The sequence below is a fragment of the Nicotiana sylvestris genome, chromosome 11, assembly GCF_000393655.2.
Source record: "Nicotiana sylvestris chromosome 11, ASM39365v2, whole genome shotgun sequence".
NCBI lineage: Eukaryota > Viridiplantae > Streptophyta > Magnoliopsida > Solanales > Solanaceae > Nicotiana > Nicotiana sylvestris.
Genome location: NC_091067.1, coordinates 56,020,849 through 56,044,190, shown reverse-complemented (window position 1 = coordinate 56,044,190; position 23,342 = coordinate 56,020,849). Strand labels below are relative to the sequence as shown.

Genomic DNA, 23,342 nt, shown 5'->3' with positions numbered 1-23,342 from the left:
ATTTTTAAAGAGTACAAAAATAAATATGACCCTTTTCCAAACTTAAAAATTATTTTGATTTAAAAATCACTTAAAACAAGTTAACACTCGCACTTAGGTGATGGTTGGGATTTTCCCCGTGTGACGGCGCGCAGCGCTAAAATATGCAGAAGAAACAGTAAAAGAAGTAAAATAAAAAAATTATGATAAATAAAAAAGGGACCCACAGATGTCACCGCTAAAATAATAAATGATCTTAGTATTTGAACGGGCTTGCTTTGTTCAGTACATAAAGTAGGCTTTCTTTGAAAAGTAAGTCAAATATCTAGGTCGAGCCACCGCTCTCTCTCCCTAATACCTAATTCCTTCTCCCATACGAATTGATGATGGCCTCCGGCGCGGACGAATTCGTGAAAGGACATATCCACCCCAATGGCGTTGCCGTTCTCACTCTCGATCGTCCTAAAGCTCTCAATGCCATGAACCTTGGTCAATTTTCACTTCTTTTTCTTTGATAAGTTACTCAAATTTCACCTCAGTTTTACTATAATTTGTTATTATAATGGTTCTTCTTTTCCTAGAAATCATCCAAACTAGTAAGAAAATAGATTCATAATTTCAGTTCAGACAAGTGACTTGTGATTGTGTGATAGATTGATTGTTTGACGACTTACGGTAATAAAGGGGATGGAATTAAATTTGAAAAATATTAGTTTGATATTCCATCTAGAATGAGTGTATTAGAGCATGAGGGTGCAATGGGAGAAGTGCAAGGCCAGAAAGGAAGCTTAGTAAATTTCTGTGTTACTTTAGTATGTATTACAGTAGAACTCGGGTTTCATTTGTCGGATAATCAGTCAACTATCCAAAATTATGGACTAAAGTCACTTTTCTTTCGTTTGTATCCATGGTTTCACTCTAGTCCTTAATCTCGTATCCATTATTATTTTATAAAACGTAGAAGAAAAATCGTGAAAAAGAAGCATACAGGTCATTGAAAAAAGAAGAATACGGAGAAGCTTAGCGATGAATACTACATTGTTGCCTATAAGACTAATACAGAACGGGTTCCAGACGCGGAGTGGAGGCCGCCAAGGATAGCAGCAGTTCAGATGTCGGCGGCTATCACTGCATGCGCTCGTATCCATATGCATCCTTACATTTCCGAAATTCCAAGTGACATGATTCCTCCTTCAGAAGCTAAAGTTGAATGATCGAAGTCTCCTTCAGCTATTGATATTGAATCCGCTGTTCTCACCTTAAAAGCTGGGTAAGCCAAGGGGGGACTTTGAACTGTTAAGAGGTGCCTAGCGCTTTCATCAATATGAAAGAGGAAGCTTCTGGGCTGTACCTGTACAACTAGGGATTGGGGGACGTTGAATAGTAAACTAAACGAAGATGACGCTGTCCAATTGGCAGGGGAAGGAGGGGGACACTGGGCGAGATGTATCAGTAGCGAATTCCCCATACAAATAGAGGCACCTATCAAAAAGATACTTCGAAGGCTTCGGGATCGAGGTCTCATTAGCCGAAGAAGACCCTGGCCAATCCATGTGGCCTGCTTGACGAACGTCAGCGACGGAGACATCGTGTCACTCTAGTCCTTAATTAGTCCTTAACCTCGTACCAATTATTATTTTATAAAACTAGAGTAAAATCATACAACAAATCTGCTTTTTATAAGAAGAAGAAAGATACATTTGCAACATGGATGTGTTTTAGCGTTTCGTTTTATTTAGCGGATGAATTATTATTTTTAGTGGGCCGGGTTGGGTGTATGGGTGGGTTTTCTATGTTTTGTTTGTGTGTTAATTATTTTATTTGGTCGAAGAATATAAAAAGTCTATGTGGACTGCCATGTCACATTTTTCATTGGAAAGTTTGATAATTTCGGTTGAGTGACCATTCGTGTGCAATAAGAATAGTTGAGTGACTTTCATATTACAAACAGAAGAAAAGTGACTTTACTCTATAATTTTGAATAGTTGGATGATCATCTGAGTAATGAACTCGTAGAGCTCCTTATAGAAAATAAGTACTAACAAAAGCCAATTCCATTAAGCCTCACATGGAAAAACACAAATTTTCCAATGAAATAAGATAGCTCATACTTGATTTTTAGGATATGTAGGACTTTAACCTGAAACATAATTTTTTTTTAGAGTAGATCAAAGCTCATTAGCTTGTTCTTGTTCCAATAAAATGTGAATATACTAAGAATACTAACAACATTTGAAGCAAAAATCTATACTCTTTCGATGATTTTAAAAGTGAGGACATGACTTTGATACATAAGTGTAGAATGTAATTTCCACTGGTGAATATATATGCTATACAACATGGCCAAGATTAAATTTAGATTCTGTTTTTGACACTCATGCATGTTTAATTAGTATTATGATGCATGACCCTTGATAGGAAGTTGTGGAGGTCGAGCATTAAGGATGTAGGTTAGGAGATAGGAGGCTAGTCTGATAGTGTTTTGTTTTAGGCTGCTAGTGGCTCCAGTTGTGTCCTTAGTACTTCATTAGGGTTGTAAGTTAGGTTGTAGGAAGCTAGTCTGGTAGTGTTTTGTCTTAGGATGTTAGTGGCTCTTGTTGTGTCCATATTATTCCATTGCGTCTGTAGTACTATGCCATTGTTATTGCTTTTCTCTCTATTTTCTGGTTATTACGTTGCTGGTGTTATCTTTTTGGATTCCTTTGTTGTTACTGCTACACTGTCTCGTTCCATCTTCTTGTGCCGAGGGTCTATCGGAAACAACCTCTCTCCGAAGTAGAGGTAAGGTCTGCGTACACACTACCCTCCCTAGACCCCATTGTGGGATTTCACTGGGCTGTTGTTGTTGCATATTTTTTTCAAGTACGTAGGACAAGAATTAAAGGATGAAAAATCAGAATACGATAATTAATAGACATTATTATTTTTCTTAGAAGTATGAGAATTAATATGCTGCATCTTCATCTAAGTAGTTTGATTTCTGTTTAACTCATGCTTCATTGATATATGACTCAGATATGGACATCAAGTACAAGGGTTTCCTGGATGAGTGGAAAACAGACCCAAAGGTCAAGTGTATTTTGGTTGAGAGTAGCTCGGCTCGTGCTTTTTCAGCAGGTTACAAGTCAAAAGTCATTCATTTACTGGATGGATACTTGCTACTTTCTTATCTGGCATATTTGCGGCATCTAGTTCCTGAAACAGTCTTGTCATTACATCATTACTCATTTTTGATAGAGCCTCCTATCCGCAGTTACAATACATAGTTTGACACTTTCTAGTAAGATTTGTGGGTAACCATTCATTGCTGATGCAGGGATGGATATTAAGGGGGTTGTTGCTGAAATTCAAAAGGACAAAAGTACACCTCTTGTGCAAAAGGTTTTCTCGCATTATGAGATTTACCCTATAATTGAACTCATCATGTCATTCTCTTCTGCTCTGTAGCTTAGTCTTTGTTGTTTGTAGTTTCATTTGACGATATTGTCTTGCCAAGGTGATGCTGCTATGCTGATGCATAACAGAACTGTTAGTGATTGTTAAATCTGTTAGTGAGTTTACCTGCAGTTGTGATCAAGCTAGGTTTGGCCAAAAAATGGCAGTCAGATAAGATTAAGGTCCTTTAGGTCTCATTTGTTTGCACTTAATGGAGGTCTGAATTTTAATCATTCAGATTTAAAATATTAAGTGCGTTTGTTTCAAGGTCTGAATCTTAATCATTAAGTATGTTTTTTTTACTTTACAACCACTTAATGAGTCTGAATAGACCTATATGATTAAAATCTATAGCAAAGACTTAATTTTATTAAGATACTATCATCCACATTCATTACTAACTGTCGTCACCGCGTACCATTATCCACCACCACCACCACCACTATAGCTGCTACCACTACTACCATCACCCACAATCACCTTTCTCAATCACAACCACCACCACCACCACCCATCATTATTAACTATCACCACCCACCACCATCCTCAACTATAATCGTTATCGCTACCGATCACCACTAGCTGCCACCCATAACCACCACCATCAATCAAAATCACCACCAACTACCGCCTCTAGTCGACACTCACAAGCACTTACGTTAGCCACCACCATCACCGACTACCATATTATAAATATATATATATATATATATATATATATATATATATATATATATATATATATATTAGACTAATTAGTATTTTATTTGAATTTTATGTTTATTAATTTTAAATAAAGATCAATTTATATATTCAGATATTAAAAAAACAAAAAATCTTAATCATTTAGTATTCTGATCTTAATACACATCTTAACATTCAGATATATATTCAGATTCAGACATCTTAATCTTAAAAAAACAAATGAGGCCGTTTGTCCCTTTAACATGCACAAAATCATAACAAACTGTGGTAGTAGATGTACATACACTAGCTCCAAAAAAAAAAAAAAAAAAAGAATCAGCATACCCTATGTCTTTTCTAGTTTAGGTCTTAATAAGGTGGTATGAAAGTGCCTTTGTTATGAATAAGAACTGGGTTTGTCCTTCTATCAGTTAATTGACTGATGGTTGTGCCTAAACCTCTTAGACTTACATTTTTTAAACTTTTTAAGTATGGAAAAAATTTTGGGGAGAAAAAGATTTGGGAAAAGTGTGAAATGGTAGATTGCCTGTTGATCTATTAATAATTCCAATAGTAATAGTATAGCTTATCAGGTAATTTCATTCACAATGGAGACAAATGGTGTAGCTAGATTCGAAAGGTTAAAGTTATGTAGGCTTTCGTCAATCATCACTGACCATTCACATCAACCAGAATTTACAGCAAATATCTAACATAGATGAATTTTACATAGCTTGAACTTTTGAAGTAAAGTGGCAGTAAGCTTATGATGACTTGGCTGCCACAGGACATTCAAAAGTTTCTCCTCAATGCCCGACCTATAATAACAATGTTGAGCCATTTGATAACTTTGCATTCTTTAAGTAGGTCTAGTTGGTGTTTTGTGATTAGTTCATGGTACTGTTCTTAATTAAGTGATGCATGTTTCCACAAGCCGATACTTTATGAATGCAGAATATGCTTTTTCTCCTTTGAAATGCTTTTCCTCTTTAAAATTTGGGGCTTTTCTTTTAGCTTTTATCCTTGGAGTTGATAGTTGCACTTAATCGTGCGCAACTGGATGGTGTGTGTCATGTTTCTAAAATTTCTCTTTGAAAATAAAGTTTTTTATCTCCTTGTCAATTTTTTTTCTTTTGATTTATAGTTGTTCATTTTACATATGCATGTGCCATTGACAACATGCGTGCTATGTAAAGAGGGAAACTAATGCTCCGTCTCAGAGACATTTCCAGCTATGAACCTCTTTAGCACCACAGTGAGTCTGTGACTTGCTCTACTTTTGTTCTTCCACCGATTGCAACACCATATATCAGTTTTGCAATCCTTTTGTGTGATGCCTAAATATATTAATTTTTATGGATATGTTCTTGTTAGATAGTTATGTAAATAACGTGAATTAGTCCTAGTCGCACATAGAATAGGAGTAGGATATGTATTGTATAAATAGGGCTCATTGTATTATAATTGAATAGAATATCAATAATATATTTTTCTCCCGTGCTTTCTCACAGTTTTGAAGTTTGAATACTGCAGCTGGGTTTGTCAGTAGGCCTTTCAGAAAATTGAAATATGTGTTCCTTCTTTATGTTCAGGTATTCACAGCAGAGTATTCTCTGATTTGTAAAATATTCGAGTACAAAAAGCCTTACATCAGCTTCATGGATGGCATAACAATGGGCTTTGGCATTGGCTTATCAGGTCACGGTAGCTACAGGCTTATCACAGAGGTATTTTCCCAACTTGTATGGAGACTACTCGTTGTTGCAACTATGATCTTATTTATACCTCTTATTATTGTTTCAGAGGACTGTTCTAGCTATGCCAGAAAATGGAATCGGGTTGTTTCCAGATGTTGGTTTTTCTTATATAGCTGCACATAGTCCAGGCAATGGGGCAGTTGGTATGCGTTTTCTCTTTCTGCTGAGGAAATCGTAATAATGGAAGATTAATTAAAAGAGAGTTGAAGTTTTAGAAACTCCTAATTACTTTTGGAGAAATAATAAGCAGTACTTCTCTCCATACTGTAAATGGAGTTAAAATGGGTCCTAGAACTCTTCATCTTGTCCATGAAGACTTTAAAATGTATTAAATAGCATCTGAGTGCTAAAGTTTCTAAACAGTGCATGTTGTCAGCAGTCTGTACTTGGTGACTGCTATCAAATGACACTTCTATAACTTAGATATAGGAGTTATAATTCTCTCTGTATGCCGTCTGATGTTAATTTTTTCCGTTTGTGATTTCTAGGAAAAATGAATGCGAAGTTTGATCACATTTGTGTCCGGATAAGACTATTAACTGCCTATTAACTAATTTAGTAGTATTTGGTTAGTTCTTGCTTCTATCTGTGTCGTTATGTTTAGATTGCTAATATCATCAATAAAGGGCAAAAAGAAAAGAATTTGATTGCTTGGGAAATCAATACTTCTGCTGTATTTCTTGCAGTGTTTTGCAAGCACTCACAATCTCTCCACTAGGGTGTTATAAACTAACAGATCCATTACTTATCTATTTAGAATAAATTCTTTTACTCCTGTATTTTTCAAAGAGGATATTAGATAGGACATGGCACATCTTCAGCTCACCAATGACATGACCCTAGATAGGAGAGCATGGGGTCGAGGATTAGGGTAGAAAGTTAGTAGGTAGTCGAGCGATTTTTCTCTTTTTTGTAGGAGAGCATGATTCTAGTTTAAAACACCTTATCCACTCCCTCTCTTCTTTGTTACTATCATTATTATTACTCTATTATTACTTTATTTTTTAATTTTATCATTACTGTTTTCTTTTACTTTGGTTATCTTTACTATTTTTGCTGTCAATACTTCCCTTCTCTTCAGTATTTTCATAATAGTATTTTACTCCTGTATTTTTCAAACCTGTTTTGAAGACACTTTTCTTGAGCGGGGAGGGTCTATTGGAAACAACCCCTCTACCTCACACAAGGTAGGGGTAATATTTGCGTACACCCCTCCCACCCAAGACCCCGCTTATGGGATCACACTGGGTAATATTGTTGTTGTTGTTATTGTTGTCTCATATCCCGTTCAATTTGAAAATCACCATATCCAGGTTACCAATATCACTATATTTAACCATGATAATCTATATATACCCATGCCAATGGAATAAAAATACCTCGAAACATAAACTAACAATGCTGGGAGCGGCTCTCTTGAGGCGCAAGATCGCTAGCCACTACGAAAACTGTGCTGGTTTCCTCTTAAGTTACTACCAAAAGTTCTTGTTACTTCTCTGATTCTACCCTTTCTTTTTCGCTCTTTTGAAACTTTGTTAGAGCTTCTACTCCAATGCTGCGTTTCCCCTCCCGAAATCCTTCAGTTATTGTTTGAAGTCCGAAGCTCCTTTCAGTGCCATCTCTTGCTCCCATCCCAACTTCTTTTGTTTCTTTTTGATTCACGGCAATGGGCATTAGCCCAAATATTATTTTTGTTTTTTTTCTCTAATGACGTACGTGCCCTTATTAAATCAGGGTTATTACAGTAACACACTTGAAATGAAGAGAACAAATACATAAATTTTGACTATTGTCCTCAGAGAACATGAATACGGCTCTTCCTTTAGAAGTTACCAGGTGTGGATGCTTATATTCAAATTTCATATGATCTAAGGACTGTGAAAGGTGTATGTTATTGTTGACTCTTTTAAGTTCTCTGCTTCAAAGACAACCATAATGCATCATTTGTTCAATTGCTGGTGAAGTCCATCCTTGGTCATACACAAATGATAATCTTTTGATCATCCAAGTTGTGGTCAAAGCTTGATGTTGAACAAGATGGAAACCTCTTTGAAATGGAGGAAGCAATGATAATTAAATTCAAATTCATATGTGGTGCACATCAATGTTATTTTATTTTGGAGAAGGGTCATATGTCAGGTGAATTTGTTTCTGCATCAGTGTCCTAATAATCTTTTCCTTTTCATTGTAAGTCATTAAAACCTTTGTTTTTTTTACTCTAGTAAAAAGAAAAATATTTCAAGTGAGAACCTCCTATCTCATTTTCGCCTATATTGTGTGGGTGGTTGTCAGATTGAGATGGTGAGAACTATTATATATGTGTCTATTATCCCACAAGTTTTTTCTGCCCATGCTCTTTCCTTATTCGTTCGTTTAATTTATTTACTGCAGGTGCTTATCTTGGACTGACTGGAAGTAGGATATCTACACCTGCTGATGCACTGTATGTTGGTTTGGGAAGTCATTATGTTCCTTCTGCAAATTTGGATACATTGAAAGAGGCTTTCTTGGCGGCTACCTTGTATGTCTTAACATTTCCTAATGAACTTAATCTATGTTCTCTTATAATATGAACATGGAAGCACCAACTGTCAAACTTTAATCAACTTTTCAGAGCTATGTGACATGTGCAGATCCTTGGCCTTTAGTCTTTTCATCTTATTTATGCCGATGGAATTTGATGATGATTTTGCACTTAATTGTTACATGTATGTTAAAATTTTGCTTATCATGATTAGGGAGGGATAGCCTAGCGGAAAGGGCCCTCCACCCCCAACAACGAGTTTAATGGTTTGAGTTACCAAGGGAGTTAATTAGGAACATCACTGTTGCGCTCCTAGGTAGAGGGGTTTTCTTTGCGGGGCGGGGGAATACCATGTATAAAAAGATTTTGTCATTTCATGCATCTCTCTTGAGTTGTCACTTTGATCTTTCAACAATTTTTCTTGAAAAGATTCCACAAATTGGGTATAGTTCTTTGTCCCTGTGTTAGTGGGAACTATTTTAAGTCTCTAGTGGTTGTTACTTCATGAGTCACATTTGGTGTCCTATTGCAAATGCTTCAGATTATTGATCCTTATCCTTCGGATAAATACTTTTTATTGTGTTATTGGTACAAGAAATTTCAGTGGTATGTTTGAAGTTTACAGATGTTTTATGACTTATTTATTTCGAAATAGCTCTCAGGATCCGGACGAAGAGATCAAAACACTTCTGGAAAAATACAGTACTGACCCTGATTCAGAATCCCGTTTGAAGTCTCTTTTACCCAGAATCATTTCAACATTTGGTGGTAATAAGTCTGTTAAAAATATAATAGAGGAGCTTGAAAATCATCAGCAAAGTGCGGATACTTTGGGTATGATTGTTCACTTGGCTTTTCATCCGTAAATGAATCAGATACGCTTTCCAATTTATACATGCGCAAATCAATAAACACTTGTGGGGTACGCTTGTTTTCTTTTTCATTTGTTAGTTCATCTCCTTGGCAGTGGCAGAATGGGCTAAGGATGCTCTGCAAGGGCTAAGAAAGGGCGCTCCCTTTTCTCTTTGCCTCACCCAGCAGTACTTTTCCAGAGTTGCATCTGCATGTGGCAAAAATGAGAATACCTTGTCCAAGGTTAACTTCCCTCACGTTGTGCTTTTTTTAAAAAAAAAACTACAGTATTTTTCTTCTTTCTGGAAAAATTCATGATTCCTTCACTTCGGATAGATCTTTAAGCTTTCCTACTTCTTTCTACCATTCCCAACATGCAGCTCCCTGGTGTTATGAGAACTGAATATCGCATTGCTATAAGGTCTGCTCTACGCAATGATTTTGCAGAAGGTGTCCGTGCTATCTTAGTGGACAAGGATCAGGTTCGTTTCTAGTTTTGCAAGCCCATGACAGTTAAATGTGTTAATATTTGATTGTTTCTCAATCCTGGTGGTGCATTTTGTGAGAGGATATTCTGTTAACTAATTTAAGGAAGAGATGAAGAGTCATCTTCTTTTAAGCCTTGATGAGAGTACCTTATGTACTTTTTCCTTTCTGATGATGGAAATCAGTTGTCATGTTAGACAGTCTATTGTAGGGTTATGAGTGAAGATTTGTAGTCTTTTAGAAGTAAAACCTTTAATAAGTTTGCTTTCTGCAGAACCCAAGATGGAATCCTTCCAGCTTGGAGGAAGTGAACCTCAATGAAGTGGAAGCTCTCTTTGAACCTTTGAGCCCTGAAGTTGAGTTGAATGTTTGATGTTTACCAGGACATCTTTACTGTCTTTCCAACAGTTAGGAGTCAAAATCTTTCTTCCTTCTCTTTGGATCAATAAATATGATTGATTCCACATGCTTACATACAAAACGTTCTGTGAGGTGACTAATGACTCCGTTCAGATTCCGATGTTATTTGCCATTTTCGATCTATTGGAATTTTAGGTGCAGCTGGTAATAAGTTTATAGGATTCTGGTTGTACGACTAAGATTGGATAGAATTCAGTATTCGGATCCATTAGATTGAGGTCATACTTTGTATTTGTTATTCCGTCTGTTTCGATCTTATATGTTCTTATTTGTTTAAAAAAGAAAAGACATCCTTTTTTATTTGCAACTTTAATTTAAACTTTTTATTTTATGATTAAGCTTTTCTTAGATCCCCCGAATTCACTGCTTTTCTTAGATCCCCCGAATTTTCTTCTCTACCCACGAACCGCTAGCAGGTATTAACCCCCCCCCCCCCCCGGGTAATACCCATTTCCATTTTTATTCTGCTTTTTGTGCTTTATATATTCATAATTTGAGTAGAATCTGATGCTGCAATTGCTTTTTAATTCCAAAAATTAGGGGTTTGTAAGTTGTTTTTCCACGTCGAGATCGTGTAGCTTTCTGGGATGTTTAGTAGGATCGAGTTTTCTTGCTCATTTTGAAGGTTTTATTATTTGGGTACTCGTTCATTACTGATTTTGGGTTTTTTTGGAATTTTTGTTTGTTAATTAAGTTCAAACCATAAGTTTGCATAAACCATCTTCTTTTAATATTGCATAAGTTTCAGAACTGAGCATTTGGTCAATTCCACTCCTATCCGATTTTTTATATGAGAACTTCTGAAATAGCCGGATATCCTGGCCTATTTCAGAAGCTTGCTTGTTGTTTTTCTTCAGTTAATTTCGGCTGCTAGTTACTTTCGGTGCTACACCAGTGGTAGCGGTGATAGCCCTTGTTGGTCTTTGGGTCGTGGTATTTTCTGTGTTTTCAGAGAAATTCTCAAAGTGGTTGGAGACAAGTTGGGCGCACGAGCACTAGCAAAGGAGAGCAACCTGGACGAGCATCAGCAAAGGGCGGTGGGAAGCATTGCGTGAGCTTGCAAGTATATCGAGGGCTGCAAATCAACACAGGTTTAGTTCTCGGGAATTGGTACCTCCCGTTCTACTGTTTTCCTTTTGGTGTTAGCTAAATTGATGTTACTTTAGTTCACAATAGTTAAATCATTCAATAGGTGTACAGGTAGTCACTTCTTTCCTTCTAGTTTGATTCGTTGTCCGTGGTGCACTAGCGAGTCTTTTGTAGATATGTCGTAGGTGTAGTGGCGGCAGTCTGGGATGATAGATTAAAGGCATGTCCTCAGGTGGGGCAGAGGGGGGGGCAAAGAGTGGGCTCGGGGTCAGGGGGTGGGTCGGGAGGCAGGGGAGGTAGAGTGGGCAAGGGAGCCTATAGGTTGAGAATCGGGTCATGGAACATAGGTTCGCTAACGAGTAAATCTATAGAGTTGGCGAAGATCCTTCAGAAGAGGAAGATTAATATAGCGTGTGTCCAGGAGACTAGGTGGGTCGGATCGAGGGCGAGAAACGCGGATGGGTATAAGTTGTGGTACTCCGGAGTCGTGAGGGGTAAGAATGGAGTGGGTATCCTAGTAGATAGCCATCTTAGGGAGTCGGTGGTAGAGGTCAGACGTGTGAATGATAGACTAATGACTATTAAATTGGTGGTGGGTGAGTGTACTTTAAACGTCGTTAGCGCGTACGCACCGCAAGTAGGTTGTGATGAGGAGATTAAAAGGCGTTTTTGGGAAGGGTTGGATGATATTGTTCGTAGTATTCCGCCTTCCGAGAGGTTATTCATAGGAGGGAATTTCAATGGTCATATTGGGTCGTCTGCAGGTGGTTATACTGAGGTGCATGGCGGCTTTGGTTTCGGGGAACGGAACGGAGGGGGCATCTCACTGCTGGATTTTGCCAATGCATTCGATCTAGTGATTGCAAACTCGAGTTTTCCGAAGCGAGAGGAGCATTTGGTTACTTACCAAAGTTCGGTGGCGAAGACTCAAATTGACTATCTCCTCCTTAGGAGATGCGACAGAAGGTTGTGCGAGGATTGCAAAGTTATCCCAGGTGAGACCCTTGCAATGCAACATAGGCTCTTGGTGATGGACGTTAGTATTATGATAAGAAGGAAACATAGGTCAGTACGAGGCCGCCCGAAGATTAGGTGGGACGCCTTGACTAAGGTTAAAGCCCAGGAGTTGGAAGGAAGGTTGTCGGCAATGGGAGCTTGGAGAAGTAGTGGGGACGCAAACACTATGTGGTCGACGACGGCGGACTATATAAGGAAGGCGGCAAGAGAGGTGTTAGGGGTATCTTCAGGCCGCACTTGTGGCCACAAAGGAGACTGGTGGTGGAATGCAGTTGTACAAGGTAAAGTGGAAGCGAAGAAGGTGGCTTACCTGCGGTTAGTGGGGAGCACTGGAGAGGAGGAGAAGAGAGCGAACATTGCGAGATATAAGGTAGCTAGGAAGGAGGCAAAGATGGCAGTGACAGAGGCAAAGACGACAACTTTTGCTCGTTTGTATGAGGAACTAGGGAACAAAGGCGGGGAGAAGAAGTTACTCCGACTCGCTAAGGCGAGAGAGAGGACGGCTCGGGATTTGGACCAAGTGAGGTGCATAAAAGATGAGGACGGCAAAGTTTTGTTGGGGGATGACCAGATAAAGAGGAGATGACAGACCTACTTTCATAAACTTCTAAATGAGGAAGGGGATCAGGATATTGTACTAGGTGAATTGAGGAACGCCGACATCCCCCATGAACTAAGTGATTGTCGGGACATTGAGGTCGATGAGGTCATGGAGGCAATGCGTAAGATGAGAAGGGGTAGAGCTACCGGACCAGATGAAATTCCGGTTGAGCTTTGGAGGTGTGTGGGTAGAGCAGGCGTGGAATGGCTTACTAAGTTGCTTAATGTGATATCCAAGACTAATAGGATGCCCGAAGAGTGGAGGTGGAGTACAATGGTCCCGTTGTATAAGAACAAAGGCGATATCCAGATCTGTAACAACTATAGGGGTATTAAATTACTAAGTCATACCATGAAAGTCTGGGAGAGAGTGGTAGAAATGAGAGTGCGAAGGACGGTGTCTATTTCAGACAACCAGTTCGGGTTCATGCCGGGGCGATCTACCACAGAAGCTATCCACCTTATTAGGAGGACGGTGGAACAATACAGGGATAAGAAGAAGGATCTCCACATGGTGTTTATCGATCTAGAGAAAGCGTACGACAGGGTTCCTAGGGAGGTCTTATGGAGATGCTTAGAGGCTAAAGGGGTCCCGGTTGCCTACATTAGGGCGATTAAGGACATGTATGATGGAGCTAAGACTCGGGTTAGGACAGCAGGAGGCGATTCAGATTATTTTCCGGTTATTACGGGATTGCATTAAGGGTCTGCGTTCAGCCCTTTCCTATTTGCCCTGGTGATGGATGCTATAACACATCATATTCAGGGGGAGGTGCCATGGTGCATGCTATTTGCTGATGACATAGTCCTAATCGACGAGACACGACGCGGCGTCAGCGAGAGGTTAGAGGTTTGGAGACACACCCTTGAGTCCAAAGGTTTCAGGTTGAGCAGGACGAAGACGGAATACCTTGAGTGCAAATTTGGGGCAGAGCCGACGGAAGCGGGAGTGGAAGTGAGGCTTGATTCTCAAGTCATCCCTAAGAGGGGTAGTTTCAAGTACCTGGGGTCGTTTATTCAGGGGTCCGGGGAGATCGACGAGGATGTCACACACCGTATAGGGGTGGGGTGGATGAAATGGAGGTTAGCGACGGGAGTCCTGTGTGACAAGAAAGTGCCACTGTTACTGAAAGGTAAATTTTATAGGGCAGTGGTTAGGCCTGCTATGTTGTATGGGACCGAGTGTTGGCCGGTGAAGATCTCACACATCCAGAGGATGAAAGTTGCAGAGATGAGGATGTTGAGGTGGATGTGCGGGCATACAAGGAAGGATAAGATTAGAAATGAAGATATTCGAGAGAAGGTGGGTGTGGCCCCCATGGAGGACAAGATGCGGGAAGCAAGACTCAGATGGTTCGGGCACATCCAGAGGAGGAACACTGATGCACCGGTGAGAAGGTGTGAACGACTGGCGGTGGTGGGTACGAGGAGAGGTAGGGGGAGACCTAAGAAGTATTGGGGAGAGGTGATCAGGCAGGATATGACGCGACTTAGGGTTACTGAGGACATGACCCTAAACAGGGAATTGTGGAGATCGAGCATTAAGGTGGTATGTTAGGGAAATTGTGATGTCTTTGTTACAGCGCACTAGAGTGAGACTAGCCAGTTAGGAAGTAGTCTTAGGATGCTATTGATCAACTACTGATGATGAGCTTTATCTCCTGTGTATTAATACCTTACATCTTTCTCGTATTTCCTATATCTCTTATATTGCTGTTACTTTGTTTTTTATGGTATTTATGTTATGGATTTTATGGTACTTTATGTTGTTTTATTATGAGTCTATTGATAGTACTAATATAGTGTCTCTTGTTGCCTCTTTGAGCCGAGGGTCTCCTGGAAACAGCCTCTCTGCCCCTCGGGGTAGAGGTAAGGTCTGCGTACATATTACCCTCCCCAGACCCCACTTGTGGGATTACACTGGGTTGTTGTTGTTGTCTTGTAGGCATATAAATGTCACGGGTAAGATTGCAAGCTTTAATAATACTTTTGTTGTGTCTAAAATATTACTTTCTTTTATAAATTCGATTTCCAATCAAATATTGCCATACAAAACAAAATGAAAGAGATTAGTTTCAACATTGCGCACATAGTAACTTAAATAACCAAAATGCCCTCCAAGGAACTATGTTGGCAAAGGGCTTGGGTTTGAGTCATGAGAATGAAAAAATCTAGACAGGGAGTGCTTCTTCCTCTAGGTCTTAGGCAGCATGATTTCGAATTAGTCGTGTTTTAATGACGGTATTAAACATCAAGTAAGAAACAAGAAAAAAAGCACTCCCATCATATAAAAACTCTAATGGGCCTCAATCACATTGTTCCATTTCTTTTTATGAGCCTTGTTATAGAGTTGGCCTAAAACTAGAGTTAATGTAAATGTATATCTGCTTTAATGTTAACCCTTTAGCTTTTGTAGATTGTAAACCTTGATTACTTTCTCTTTACAGTTTGTGGGTAAATATAATAGATGCTTCAAAATCCAAAGTTGGCGACAAAAGGCCCTCAAGAAAAGTTCTAAAGGCCTAATCTATGGATTAAGGTTTCTCTTCTTCCGAGTGAAAAGACAATCGAGTTAAGTGACATTTTCAGACATCAAAGATTACATGGAGTCAGGAGTAGGAGAGAGTGAGAATGTGAGTCGGCAGAATGTCTATCCACAATGGTTATTGGCTCTTCTTCGGAAGCCAAGCTCTCATCTAATTATACTGCGCTGAAGTTCAATACATGCAACTTATCCTCGTTATACTTTCAAAGCATAGAAACATGATATACCGAATGTACTCACTAGCTCTTTTCAAGACCTCAAACTGGACAATGAATCTCAGACTCAAATTGCATTTCTTCTCAAGCCTCATAACATCCTTCATAGGTCTTCTCAAATGCTGAATCAATCTGACTGTTACAACCCACACATAAAGTTAGGGACTGATAAGTTTGGTTTCTAGTTAGGCCAGTCGGTCGGGGACATGTAGGAGGACAAATGGGATTACGCGTTTTCATTAGACGTGAGCCAGCCGCCCCATCAAGTTCTGTAACCGGGGCGGGATGACCCATTTTTGCATGTGGAGTCGGCAGAATTCCCTTGAATGGGCATAGTTTAAAAAGGCAGTGTAGCTCTTTCTCTTTCATTCTAGGAATCTCACCCACTTTAACTTACCTAATAATGCTCTCAAACCCTCTTTAGAATCCCGAAGCAGCCTGCAACTAAAATCAGAGGTGAGCCTCGTGGGACCTAGCATAAAGAAGCTTGGAATCGTCAATATAATATCTGTTACCTAGTTGTATTGATTTTGGAGATTCATTTGGAGGCAGGTTTAACCACCATAGAAGCGTAACAAGTTCGTCAATAAGGCATGTAGGACAACTTTCTTTCCCAGCATGATTTGGTGTAAGTATCTCTCTCCCTAAAAGATTTTTGTATTGTAAGATTGGTTATTTTAAGTCCTTCTCAGTAACGTGGTTTCTGTTCTCATTCATTCCTACGAGTAACATTTCTTTCAAAACTTGTGATGATTCCGAATAGTGTCCCGAAGTCAGAAAAATATGATTCTTTCTATGGTTGATCGTAGTGTCTCTTCAAATTGACTATAGTGCTGCTGGATAAAGTAATATATATATATATATATATATATATATTACTTTATCCAGCAGCACTATAGTCGGCCAAGTACGACACTTATTGTGCAACTACCGACCAATTGGGTATGATGAGACATGGTATGAGACATTATCGAGTTTTGTTGAGGCCGAGTACAATCGAGACCTCCTAAGGCCGGGTACGATCGATTCTTCTATGAGGCCGAGTACAATCGAGACCTTCTAAGGCCGGGTACGATCGATTCCTCTATGAGTCCAGGTATGGAGTGATGTGTGATGTGAGACTTTAACGAGTCCTCTCGAGGTTGGTTACACTGAGTTTTGCTGAGACTGGGTATGACCGAGACCTCCTGAGGTCGGGTACGACCGAGTCCTCTTTGAGGCCAGGTAGGGAGTGGTGTGATGTGCCGCAAAGAGTGGTTGGATTTTTTTTGTGTGTGTATATATATATATATATATATATATATATATAAAATTAAAGCATGGCCCTAAAGAGTGACTTGGTTTTACAAAAGCTTGTATACATTCATGATCCATGGTTATAGCAGTGTACGCCCTCGTTGGTTTGTCTACGGTATTTAGGTTAAAACTTGTGCATTTCTATCTCTTATACTATGCCTTTGGCTTACATACATTATCCGTTTTACATACTCAGTACATCTTTCATATTGATGCTCTTTTTTCAGTGTTGTGTTTTTGCCCACAGGTACAGATAGATCCCGATGACGTCCCTCCCCAGTAAGGTATTTGTTCCAGTTGTTGGTCGTTACACTCCACTTCTTCGGAGTAGCTGTTCAGATGTCAATAGGTACCGATGTGTATGTTTCAGTTATTTTGGGTATGGTGGGGCCCTATCCCGACCAGGTTGCACATATATGCATATTTTTCTCGGCACTCTTTGAGTCTTGTAGACCAATATTCGGATGTATGTATGGGTTGGTCATAACCATGTTGGTAACAGTTGTGAAGTTGTATTAATACTAATATTCCTTTCTCAGTCAGATGTGTACATTTTAAATTCTGGTATTATTACTTGGAGGCCTCGTTGGTTTAGGTTTCATGATGAAATAGATGTGGGAATGGACGTCGGTTCGCGTGGGCCTTTGAGCGTCGTGTGTTGGTCGCACCTCCCAAGGTTGGGGTGTGACAAACTTGGTATCAGAGCAAGGTTTGTTATAGGGAGTCTGCAAGCCGTATCTAGTAGAGTCTTATTTATGGATAGGTTGTGAACCGTACTTATAAACAGGAGGCTACGGGATATCTATGGTGAATATCTTTCCTTCTGATCTAGATCGTGCGCTAGAGCGGGGTCACAAGTATTCGTTTCAAATCCCATCTTGTTTATGTTTATAGCAATGCCTACTATGAGACGTTAGGCAATTATTTAGGGATTGAATGAAGAAGCAGGGGAAGGTACCAGCTAGGTGCCACCTCCCCCTATGGGTCAACACGGACCCCACGATGAGGCTGATACTCAGGTTTTGGCAATAGCCTTAATACCCCTAGAACGACAAAGAGTAACTAATGTGTCTCCGATTCGTCCCTCGGTTGTTACTGAATAGGATATAGATATGAGGAGCGCTGTGCAGTTGTTGACTCGATAGCCTCTCAGGCCCAACGTCAGGCCACTGCCACCTCAGTTAGAAAAGATAGTATGAGATTTCGGGATTCATAAATTTGGACCCCATGGTATTTATTGGAACATATCCAAACGAAGATCCTCAGAATTTTCTGGATCAAATGCAACAGATTTTACGAGTTATGCACGCCACTGATATGGAGTCTATATATATTGCCTTATATATATATATATATATATATATATATATATATATATATATATATATATATATATGTATATGTATATATATATGTATATATATATATATATGTATGTATATGTATATATATATATTTTATGGGGTATCGCCATGATTTGGTATAAAACGTGGGAACAATCTAGAGGACCTCTTGCTCCACCAGTAGGACAGAGGGAGTTTTCTGAAGCCTTTCTGTAGCAATATTTGCATATTGAGCTCGGTTGAGCTAAACAAGATAGATTCTTACGTTTGGAGCAGGGTAACATGAGTGTTCCGGAGTACATCATGCAATTTAACTCCTTGACCAAGTATGCTTATTTGGTTGTGGACGAGATGAGTGATAGAGTAAATTGATTTGTGGGTGGTTTGGGACCACATTTGATCAACGAGTGTACCACTACTTCTCTGATTCTGAACATGGACATTGCTCGCATTCAAGCTTATGCATAGAGCTTGAAGGATCGAAAAAGGCAATAGCGAGCTGCTCGAGAGCATGATCAGGGCCAACATAAAAGATACCGGTCTATAGGTGATATGGGTGAGTCTCGAGGTGAGTTCAGACCTCAATTTCCCCGGCACCCATAATACTCGGTGGCTAATGCAACAACATAATCCCAGGGTCAGCGTCGTGATTAGACCACTCATTCCTGCCGGGATCAGAATCTCCGAGGGCAGAGCTCACAATATAGTGGAGACCCTAGTAAGATGAGGCCCCCGGTGCTGCATAACGCCCGATGTGGTAGGAATCATTTTGGCACTTCCACCAGGGTTCAAACGTATGCTATTCTTGTGGGCAGCCCGATCACATCATGCGTTTTTGCCTAGTGAGGAATATAAGTGATATAATGCTACCAACGGGATCAGCAACAGCTTCATCATCCTCAGCACACCCTAGTGAGAAAAGCATGCAATCGTCGCTAGGAAGGTGTAGAGGTAGAGGTGGAGTGTCTAACTCGGGCGGATAACACAACCGCATCTATGCATTATCGGGACGACAAAAGCTAGAGTCATCACTGGATACTATCCATATTCTCCATTAATATGTACGCTCTGATAGATCCACGTTACACCATGTCATATATTTCTCCATTTGTTGCTAGTAAATATGGTAAAGAGCCTGAATTGTTACTTCAGTTGTTTGAAGTGTCGACGCCCGTAGGTGAGTCCCTAATAGTTACGCTGGTATATCGAGGTTGTGATGTGATGATTCATGATCATCATACCTTAGCTGATTTGAATGAATTAGAGATGATGGAATTTGATATCATTATGGGGATGGACTAGTTAACCTCGTGCTATGCTAATGTGGATTGTGGAACGAAATTTATTTGCTTTAATTTTCCAGGAGAACCCGTCATTGAATGGAAGGGTGATGTTGCAGTGCCGAGAAGGAAGTTTATTTCTTACCTTAAGGCTTAGAAGATGAATTTGAAGGGGTGTATTTATCATTTTGTGGGACTGCAGAATGCTGAGGCAAAATCTCCAACCCTTTGATCGGTTTCGGTTGTTAGTGAATTTTGTGATGTGTTTCCTTATGAGCTCCCAAGTATCCCTCTCGAGAGGGAAATCGAGTTTTCCATCAATGTGCGACCTGATATACAATTGATATCTATCCCTCCATACAAGATGGCTCCTGCCGAGTTGAAGGAATTGAAAGATCTTTTAGATAGGGGCTTTATCTGACCTAGTACTTCCCCGTGGGGAGCTCTAGTGTTATTTTTTCGAAAGAAGGACGGTTTGTTAAGGATGTGCATTGGTTATCAATAGCTGAATAAGGTCACTATTAAGAGCAAGTATCTGCTCTCGAGGATCAATAATTTATTCGATCAATTTCAAGGAGCATTTTTCGAAGATTGACCTCAGATATGGGTATCATCAGTTAAGAATCAAGGAAGAAGATATTACAAAGACAGCCTTTCAGACTAGATATGGCCATTACGAATTTCTCGTTATGTCCTTTGGCCTAACCAATGCACTAGAGAATTTTATGGATATGATGAATCGAGTGTTCAGACCATTTTTAGATATCTTCGTGATCGTGTTCATAGACGATATTTTGGTGTATTCTTGATCAGAAGTAGAGCGCGCAGAACATTTGCAAAAGGTCCTACGCATACTCCGGGATCACAAATTGTATGCCAAGTTTTCCGAGTGCGAGTTCTTGCTGAACTCAATGAATTTTCTTGGGTATATAGTATCAGGTGAGGGTATCAAAGTTGATGGTCAAAAGGTTGAAGCAGTTAAGAATTTGCCAAGGCCCACAAATCCTACCGAAGTACACAGCCTCCTGGGCTTAGCCGGTTACTACCAAAGGTTTGTGAAAAATTTCTCATCTATAGCTGCTCCATTAATAAAGTTGACACATAAGGCAACGAAATTCCAGTGGACCAATATTTGTGAGGAGAGCTTTCAAGAGTTAAAAGACAGGTTAACCTCGACACTAGTTCTAGCTATTCTTTAAGGACCCAAGGGGTACGTTATATATTGTGATGCCTCTATAGTTGGATTGGGCAGTGTTTTAATGCAACATGGGAGACTTATTGCTTATTCTTCAAGACAACTAAGGAAAAATGAGCAAAATTACCCAACTCATGACTTGGAGATAGTAGCTGTTATATTTGCCTTGAAAATATGGCATCACTATCTGTGTGGAGTTCATGTCGACATATTCACCGCTCACAAGAGCTTGCAGTACATATTCAAGCAAATAATTTGAGGCATCATAGATAGTTTGAATTTTTAGAGGATTACGATGTCGATATTTTATACCACCTTGGGAAGGCAAACTTTGTGGATGACGCGCTAAGTCGATGGGCAGCCTACGACATATGGAAGATTATAAGTTGGAGATGACTAAAGACTTTTACCGGTTGGATAATTTAAGTTACGATTGCTAGATACCGGTAGTAAAGGAGCCATAGTTCGAAATGCTGTCGAATCCTCGTTAGTAGCTAAAGTAAAAGTACGACAATTTGACGATCCAGCTTTGGTGAAAATAAGAGAAAGCATTCCCTTTCAAAAGAAGCAAGTGTTCTAGTTATCCGAGGATGAAGCCCTTAGATACCAGGACTAGCTATGCATGCCCGATATTGGGGAACTCTGAAGACAGATCTTGGCAGAGATTTACCAATCCTATATTCTATTCATACGGGGATAACCAAAATGTATCACGATCTTCGACAGCTATATTGGTGGAACGACATGAAGAGGAACATTGCTGAATACGTCGCTCAATGTCTGAATTGCCAACAAGTTAAGGTTGAACACTAGCAACCAGGAGGATTGCTTCAGAGTATGGAAATTCCATCTGGAAATGGGAGATGATCAACATGGATTATTTTACCAGATTACCACATCCACGCTAAAAATTTGATTCCATATGGGTTATTAGTGATCGACTCACCAAGTCAGCTCATTTCCTACATGTCACGACTACCTTCACAACTGAAGATTATGCTAAGTGATAGATCAAAAAAGCAGTTCGACTCCATGGGGTTCCGATTTCCATCATATCATAGAGGGGTGCCCAGTTTACGGCTAATTTCTAGAGATCATTCCAAAAAGGATTGGGTACGAGGATCAACCTTTGCACAACTTTCCATCCACATAAGGACGGTCAGGACGAACGCACTATTCAGATGCTCGAGGATATATTACGAGCCTATATTCTAGACTTCAAAAGGAGTTGGGAAGATCATATATCACTCATAGAATTTGCCTACAACAACTACTACTATGCTAACTTTCGGATGGCACCGTATGAAGAACTATACGGACAAAAGTGCGGATCTCCTATCGGCTGGTTCGAGGTTGGTGAAACAAAGTTATTACAGGCTGTGGAAAAGGTGAAAATGATACAAAGTCGACTACTGACTGCTCAAAGAATACATAAATCTTACTCAGATAACCAACGACGAGATTTAGAGTTCGCTGTGGGTGATTGGGTATTCTTAAGAGTGTCGCCTATGAAAGGCGTGATGAGATTTGGTAAAATGAGGCAAATTTAGTCCCCAGTATATTGGGCCATATTGAATTATTCATAAAGTCGGTTAAGTGACTTATAATCTCAAACTACCCCTAGAATTGGAAGCAAGGCTTCCAATATTCCATGTGTCTACATTCGAAAGTGCGTGAGTGTTCCATCCCATATTACCCCTATTGAAGATATGCAAGTAACGGAGGACCTATCTTACAAAGAAGTTCCAGTGGCTATCCTAGATTGCCAAGTACATAAGCTGTGAACCAAAGACGTAACTTAAGTTAAAGTAGAGGAACAATAATATAGAGGAAATGACCTAGGAAGCTGAAGAAGACATGAAATCTAGGTACCCTCATTTGTTCCATGCAACGGGAGGCAACAATGAGATTACTATGGTGGGAACAACCCAAAAGGACTAAAAGAAGTTTAGAAGAAATAAATACGATCAAACATTCAAGGACGAAATGTTCCGGGGGAGGGGGGTGATGTTACACCCCACACATAAAGTTAAGGACTGATAAGTTTTGTTTCTAGCCCGACCAATAGGCCGGCGACATGTAGGGGAAAAAGGGGATTATGCATTTTCATTAGACGTGCACCAACTATCCCACCAGGTGATGCAACTGGGGTGGGGCAACCCATTTTACATGTGGAGGCTCTTTCTCTTTCATTTTAGGAAGTGTCACCCACTTTAACTTACCCAAAAATTCTCTCAAACCCTCTTTATAATATTCAAAACAGCCTGCAACTAAAATCAGAGGTGTGCCTCGTAGGATCTAGCGTGAAGAAACTTGGAACCATCACTATAATATCTAGTACCTAGTTGTACTTATTCTGGAGATTCACTTGGAGGCAAGTTTAACAACCATAGAAGCGCAACTAGTTTGTCAATAAGGTATGTAGGGCAACTCTCTCTAAAGGATTTTTATGCTGTAAGATTGGTTGTTTTAAGTCCTTCTTAGTAACGTGGATCTCCTAAAGTGCAGGGGTGGAAACAGGCGCCTCAAGTGCCTACCCCCAATAGGAGCTACTGGTGGATCCTCTGTCGCAGCTCAGGCAGGTGCTCTAGCTGCACCACGTGCCCCTCCTCGACCTCTGCCTTA

At 39.8% G+C, this 23,342-nt stretch overlaps 1 protein-coding gene across 1 annotated transcript; it reads left to right on the top strand.

Moving 5' to 3' along the window:
- Positions 1 to 259: 259 nt before the first annotated feature.
- Positions 260 to 10,437, top strand: LOC104241580 (3-hydroxyisobutyryl-CoA hydrolase-like protein 3, mitochondrial). Its single transcript, XM_009796528.2, has 10 exons — positions 260 to 468; positions 2,995 to 3,096; positions 3,296 to 3,360; positions 5,691 to 5,825; positions 5,902 to 5,998; positions 8,247 to 8,376; positions 9,035 to 9,213; positions 9,347 to 9,474; positions 9,612 to 9,713; positions 9,992 to 10,437. Exons 1-10 carry the CDS (start codon positions 363 to 365, stop codon positions 10,088 to 10,090), a joined length of 1,143 nt encoding a protein of 380 aa, XP_009794830.1. The 5' UTR covers positions 260 to 362; the 3' UTR covers positions 10,091 to 10,437.
- The last annotated feature ends 12,905 nt before the right edge of the window (positions 10,438 to 23,342 follow it).

Bases quoted from the DNA above. Each gene is read 5' to 3' on its own strand.
- LOC104241580 (XM_009796528.2), top strand. From the start codon at position 363: ATGATGGCCTCCGGCGCGGACGAATTCGTGAAAGGACATATCCACCCC. The intron at 3,097-3,295 runs GTTACAAGTCAA...TTGCTGATGCAG, and splicing joins GGCTCGTGCTTTTTCAGCAG to GGATGGATATTAAGGGGGTT. The intron at 3,361-5,690 runs GTTTTCTCGCAT...CTTTATGTTCAG, and splicing joins GTACACCTCTTGTGCAAAAG to GTATTCACAGCAGAGTATTC.